Below are 7500 nucleotides of genomic sequence, written 5' to 3'. Positions count from 1 at the left end.
GCTATGCGCGCGCCAGCTGCTCGACTTTGCAGGGCAGGAGACCACAGTTTTGCAGACACGTTCATGATATCAAAAGTCTCAGCGCTCTTTGGAGGTCATTCATATATTATATATATATATATATATATATCAAAATACCGCCCTCGCAGCGGAGAAGTAGTGTGTTAAAGAAGTAATGAAAAGAAAAGGAAACATTTTAATAATAACGTAACATGATTGACATTGTCATGAGTGTTGCTGTCATATATATGCCTGCCTAAATAAGTCACCCTCGCTTTGCTCTTACTTTATTTACCGTTCATTTAATCACGGCTAGTGGCGGAAAAATTATAAAATGGAAGGAGGATGGCTTTACCAAAACAATTATTGATGGCGAATCGATTATTCATAAAGCTTGAATTGGTGATGTTTTTCTGTGTTAACCTCATATTTTTCATACTTCTTCTCAAACTAAGGTGGTGCGAGGGTAAAATGAATCGGGATGCGCTGATCAAAGTAATCGGTGTACCAGGAAATCATGCATTGACAAAAGCTCCCCTGTGCTTGTAATGCAAAGTGTGATTAAATGCATTATTTTTAACGCGTTATGGAGCACATGCATCGAAGCTTCTCAGCTGTGCTTGTGCTAAGAAAAGGAAAGATTTTAAAAATAACGTAACACGATTGTCAATGTAACCTTTTGTAAGTAGTGCCTGGAGGATTCAGTGTGGAGAAACTCTATAGAGACAGCGTGTGTATTAACTTGTGGATTTTTCTGTGAGTATTTGGTGGCAGTCTGACCAAGTTGCTTCGGAAGACGGCGTTAGCTGCAGAGCTCAGCTCAGAGCCAAATGAGATGAATGGGAGGGAGATGATGACGTGACTCCCCCACCCGCCTTAACTGTCAATCCCCCACAAACACAGTCTCTCGGAATTTGCATAAGCACACCCCTTCACCTACAATTTTAACTTAGTTATAAAGTGATCAAAACTCTCGTTTATATCCCGTCCTCTCATTAAACTTGTATCCCGCATTACCTGTGGGCATGTGAAACGCCAGCGGTAGCCTGTCTATGAACTTAATTTAAAGTTTAGGTTTACACCTTGCTTTCTTTCCGAGGTAGCAGCAGTCATGAATATGGTAGTATATGTCACTCGCTCGCTTCTTATTGTTTCGCTGCCTTCTCAATTATATAATGCATGTTTTCTTAAGGGCTTTTTTGGTGGTCTTCCTGGTTTTCTACGCACTGCGTTGACAGTCAGTTCACGTGATTACGTGAGAGGCGTGATGATGTCACACGAAACTCCCCCCCCACGTCATTCCAGCTCAACTCCATTACAGTTAATGGAGAAAAATACCTTCCAGTTATGACCATTAGGCGTAGAATTTCGAAATGAAACCTGCCCAACTTTTGTAAGTAAGCTGTAAGGAATGAGCCTGCCAAATTTCAGCCTTCTACCTACACGGGAAGTTGGAGAATTAGTGATGAGTGAGTGAGTGAGTGAGTGAGTGAGTGAGTGAGTGAGTGAGGGCTTTGCCTTTTATTAGTATAGATAAATAAAGCGTCAATTTGACTCAACATATTCATAAAATACAACATTATCATAGGCATCATATTTTCAGATTCACAGTGAATGATGATGATGTTTAATTATTTTTTTACGTAGATTACGGATGTTTGAGTGTTTTGACAAAGGAGAACTCCAGAAGATTACTTGGCCATGTAAACACAGACTTTTAAGATTCCAGGTTTCTGCCTTAACTGGGTTATTCATCTTAATCTGGTTATGTGTGTGGATCAAAAGACATTCTTTGAAACAAGCACACAAGAAGGGAAGCATTTGGTAAAGAACAACTGAAGAAACAGCTCTTTTTCTGATAACATCAGGCACCTTCAATATTCAAGATCTTTGAAATGCTGCTTTTGGATGTGGTGGGCATTAATCAATAAAAATAACTTGGGTGTAATCAGGATAAATGAAATAAATAACACCTTAAAGTTAATAAAAATAACAAGTAATGTGGGTAAAAGTACTAAAATAGCCAGGAGACTGGCACACAAAAAAAGTAAAATGTAATAAACAAGAGACTAGGCAAAGGTCCAGTGGTCATGTAGTTAAATGTTGAATCCACTTTACTAGTCAAAAAAAAAACAAAAAAACACCTCAAATATAAATTGAACTTGAAAACAGCCACAACTATTAGTTAGAAGACATACACAAAGATGCCTAGTAAGACAGAAGGCCTTAACCAGAACGTTACAGCCATCATCTTAACATGCATACTGTGTGTAATGCACCTTGTAATAAAATGCCGTTTTAGTTTGCCAGTTTATCAATTATGGACACCGCAGCTTTTATTGTACAAACTTCCATTTAGTCTGTTAAAATGTCTTTTGCGGAGTCTTGATGATTCCTTTCACAGACAGTGCATCTTCTTTATCAGTTATCCTGACACTAGTCTTCAATAAACACCATATTTTAAAATTATTATTTGCTGTGGCAAATGTGTTTAAATTTGTCTTTATAATAATATTCATGGAAATTGTACAGAGCAAGAACTTTTAGATGATATATGCAGACAGGAATGAAGGAGACAAGAGCTACTTCAAGTGATTCAGTTCCAGAGTTTATTGTTGGAGACAGAGAACTTCATTCTGTCATCAAAGAGTGTCTTATGCCTTTGTATAACTAGACTACACGATTTCCATTCAACACTCTTTCTTTTTGAAATCAGGCACTTCTCATTTCATGGACACAAAAGTATAAACCTACCATTTAATTTACTCCCTGTTTTGTGATTATCTGATTCGGAGCTGCCCCTGGGAGCCTACAGACACAACTAATTGCTGTGCCTTACAGTATATGGGCTGAACCTAATTTTGGAAAAATGTGTGGTGATTAAAACACACACAAGCAAGGATTTTCCAGAAATACATCATCAGTTAATTTAAAAGATGTTGCCGATGTTGCATATCATGGGCAAGGAGTTGGCATACATTCTACTACTGAACTTCTCCATCTCCTTGTCTCATGACTGGTAAAGACTGAAGTTGTATTTCATATGCATCACAATTGTGGATTTACCCCATCAATTACCCCGTCAGTTTCCTAAGCTCTTTACCACCCTGCTCATAGAGTCATGTCACTACAGCACTCCACATTCCTGTCGACAAGTACATTGTAGTTTGGGATACACTACACCATTATGTTTTTGGCCTCATGACCAGCACAGTTCTGTGCCTCCTGCCCTTACACTTAACCAGTGTAATATACAAGTTGATTAAATCAACATCCTTAATTGATGTGTTAAAATTAGTCAATTTTTGCATTCACATATATGAATACAAAATAATCATCTTTGAAATTATATTCTTTATGATTTTATGTCAAAACCCTTTGTTGGAAAAATTTACTGGATTGCAACATCCAAGAAAATAAATGTTCAACATTTGTTGCAGCACAAAAAAAGCAATTTCCCCCAGGATATAAACATTCAAAACAAATTCAGTTTGTACTGTAAGCATATACCCCTCCAAACCCAGAAGGATGCCAAGATACCAGAACATACAAAAGCTTTAGTTATCAAAATACATGTGAAAGGGAAGAATTCCAGAAAAGGAAAACACAAAGGTACAATGCAATGTGTAAAAGTAAAAACCCTGTAGCCTCTTTTGGTTATATTCTTACTCTATCTCATCTCTCAACAATAAACACAAAATGCAAATGACAGGAAGTGGCCGTCAGATTACACCTTAGGGATAATTCAAGGGTAGTGCATGCACTTTCTCTCATCGGACCTTGATATTCCCTACTCTTGCTTCATGCTACCCTTTTCTACTTGGTAACCCTTCGTATACAAGGCAACCCATGGCACCGCATGAAATAAATGGACCACAACAGAGAAAAGTTACTTACCTTGATTGCAGGATGTGTTTTAGTGGTATCATTACTCTTCTCTCCAGGGATACTTCCAGCTGACCTCCCCTCACATTTATAGCGGAAACGCATCCCGCGCTGCTTGGGTTCTTCAATTATCTCCACATAAGGGGCAGCTGTGGTTGTAACAGCAGCAGGTTAAAATCACAAAAACAATTTTTGGCAACAGCAGATGATTGGAATATTTGTTGCCTGGCTTATGTAATCAGGCATTTCTTGAAACATGAAGGTTTGCAATGCTCCAAAGTGACACAAGTTTAGTATAATGTTTGACAATAAGTAGGCCAGATCTGAGTGTGAAAGAAGTACAAGTTAAATAGAAAAGCTGGCCACTCATTTGTGAAAAACAAAAAAAGGAAGACAAGATAAGATTATTACAATCTTGTGTATCTTGTCTGTAGTGAAAGGCATGGCTTGCATTTTTTAAATGGCAGATGAATCCTGACCTATACTCTGAAATGGCATTAAAGCCATCTTGTTCCTGCACCTAAAAACTTGTCAGGTCAAAGTCCCAAGAGAAGCCTCCTATTTTTGCAAAAGTAAACTTTACAGGCAATCAACCACAGACTACGAACATTCTCAAACCCACATTCCTTTACACAGCCAATCTAGACATGCCACCAGCATAACCTTGGAATGTGGAACAAATGGGAAGCCCTGTGATGTAGCGAGAGCATGAAAACTCTACCCACAAACAGACCAGCCATGAGTTCAAACACAGTGAGGTTTTAACAATACCTGCTGAAAAGTGGCATGACCTACAAGCCATGGCACCAGGAGAGTAACACAGGGTAATGTTAAGGCAATTTTTTTTTTTTTGGAATGTTGTTCAGCTGCTTGAAATTCTGCTATTGGAACATCAGAAATATGCTACACAATGTGCATTTACCTGAAAATGTAGGGTGTAACGTTAGGAGTAAGATAAAAGGGTAGAACATTTGTGTTTTGCTTAATGATGGCAAATGGTTCCAGCCAGTGCATCGTTAGTTGATTTCGTTGTTAAGTACGTTGACATATATTAAGGAGGCGAGGGCGTGCCTGAGTGGCTGATGTTATTTTTGCCATAATGCCGTTGGAAATCAAGGCACCTCATCTGTATCACTGCATTCCATGTGCAGTTAGTAGTAAAAACCTACCAGCAGCAGGTAGTGTGCTGATGACATGTCAAGAATACATCTGACCTGATGTAACATAACCTAAGCTAACCTAGCCTAACACTAGCATAATATATGCATCACATAAATGAATTATTGAAATAAAGTAATAATACATTAATAACAATATTAATACTGTAATATGAGTGCTTAAGATCACGTTTCAACACTATTCCATTTCATTTATTGTATCTCTATAGAAGCACCATCGTTACAGCCTGACTTTACTTTTCTTTATGGAGAGTTTGCTGAAACATGCAACTGAAACAGATAACCAGTGCATTTTTTTCGTTTCCTTTAGACATTTACATGATAGTCATGGCAAGTACCTGGGAAAATTAGAAACCTGATTACATACACGACAGCATTTCATCCTCAGAAAATTTCAAATGTTAAATTCCATTGCATTCTCTAGAAAAGAAAAATTCCTAAACTAAGTGACAATGTAGTGAATCAATGGAATGAGAACTGAATGTGCACGGTCAGCAGTTTCTCTTTTTTTTTTGGAGGTTAAATTATCACTCAATAAAATCATCTAGGAACTGGATTGGCAAGCTGTGTTGCACTGAATGGCCTATACCTGTCAAAAAAATTTTTCTTCATCCCATTTAAATGGTTTCCTATTTTCTATATAAAACTCCACATAAACTATACATCCATGAAACTGGCAAAAATATAATAAATAAAAAATAATAAAAAGTAAATACAATAAAACACAAATAATTCTTACCTTGGCTAACAGGCTGGGACCAAAACACTGTAAAAGAAACAAAGAAACAAAGTGAGAACAAGGAATTCAAAGCCAGTATCACTATTCATGTATGATGCTAAATGCTGCTACCAAGACAATAATAGATTACCTCTTTTAACTAATACCTAATTCTTTAAACTTCAATAATTTAAGGAATACAAATCAGGGAAGAAAATGTGTTTTCTGACTGGTACAAAATAACTCAGACGACACTTGAACCCAGAAAGCTGTGCAACAGAATACATATGTGGGGCAATCTCTTGATCAGAGATTCTCTACATTGACACCATGAAACCTTATTCTCTTCCCGATGACAGCACAACATCACATTTCTAATTAGGTCTTTGATATTCCTCCAGGAACCATACGTAGTTCAGTGGGTAAAAATATAAAAGCATAAGCATTGCCTATGCTCACTTACTGAAGATCTGACATTAGTTTCTCTTTCTCTAATTTCTTTAAGGCAGCAAGTTTCACAAACATACTCTCAGGCTAATGCAGAGGAAGCAGAGTGTTCACTTTCACATACAATAGCCACAGGATATAGCTCTGAAAGTCAATTCAAACAGTTTGAAAACCGCTGCTGTGTTTTTCTTTCCTTTTTTCTCTCATCCAAGTTAACACAAATTTACAAGACAGAGTGGACAGCAGACTGCATGTTTGCCTAAATGAAAGACTGCTGCTACAGCACTGACCTGATGCGTCACCCTCAACCCATGGCCAGTGAGATAATGAGCTTACGTGCTGCTCAACTGCACTAGACTCAGTGCTGGGTGGGATGGTCTTTTAGAGGGAACATGTGAATACACACAGCAGAAAAAAGCCAACAATAATTTAATAATTTCAAATCAACAGCTGAAAGTAATTAGAAAACACAATGAAAAGTAATTGCATGCAACAAGACTGAATAATTAAGCATAACTAATAAAAAGCACAATTCACTTTCACTTGCAGAGTGTACTTGACGCTAAAGGCCGGAAGTGACTACTAAAACATGAGAAGTAAAATAATATTCTCAAACATGCATAACCCAAAGTCTTACTCAAAAAGCATCAGATGAAAGGCAAGTACCAGCCCTGGACAAGATGACATTGAGAAGTGTATGCAGTGTCTCCTGCCTATGGTCATTTTACACGTTTGTGATCAGAGACAAAGTACTGTGTCTCTTTGGAGAATCTTTGGGTACTGTTGGTTTGACTTTGTGTTGAATGAGTGGTTGCTCATGGAGTCCCTAATGAGGCACATTACCTGCATTGTGAGTGAGCATCAGTTATGGCACTACGGCCATGTGGAGCGATTCCCTGTGAGTGATTCGGCTCACAGGATCCTCATTGTTGAAAACCCAAGTGGCTGAACCAGACCAAGGGGATGCATGCCCACGTAACACCTGGCTGCAGCAGATAGATGGTCATTATGGGAGGGTAGAACTGGACCGTGTGTCTGCCTGGGTTGGGTCTGGCAATGCGCTGTACCAGTGCATGCTCCCCGACCTGACCTGACCTGTTGCTTACACCTGCTCTTAATGTCAGTGCAGTTAAAGTCAGGTGATTTTTTTCCTTACAGAAGAACATTGACAGAATTTGTTTTTGGGAGGGGAGTGAACTGGCAGAGCAAATGAGGTTGTTGAGGTAGCACAAAGATATCTACTTCCAAATCTATGCCATTTCCATACTAAAA

General features: G+C 38.3%; 1 protein-coding gene across 1 annotated transcript in view; it reads right to left on the bottom strand.

Moving 5' to 3' along the window:
• Positions 1 to 7500, bottom strand: part of LOC120539260 (putative transcription factor p65 homolog) — a 79060-nt gene that overhangs the window by 22044 nt on the left and 49516 nt on the right. Inside the window, exons 2-3 of the mRNA XM_039769166.1 lie at positions 5803 to 5829; positions 3898 to 4034 (exon numbers count right to left, since the gene is read on the bottom strand). Coding sequence (XP_039625100.1) covers positions 3898 to 4034; positions 5803 to 5829 — 164 coding nt within the window. The remainder of the gene's footprint in view (positions 1 to 3897; positions 4035 to 5802; positions 5830 to 7500) is intronic.

This window comes from Polypterus senegalus, chromosome 11 (genome assembly GCF_016835505.1).
Source record: "Polypterus senegalus isolate Bchr_013 chromosome 11, ASM1683550v1, whole genome shotgun sequence".
In the NCBI taxonomy this organism is placed as follows: Eukaryota; Metazoa; Chordata; class Cladistia; order Polypteriformes; family Polypteridae; genus Polypterus; species Polypterus senegalus.
This window is presented reverse-complemented; position numbering and strand designations above follow the sequence as displayed.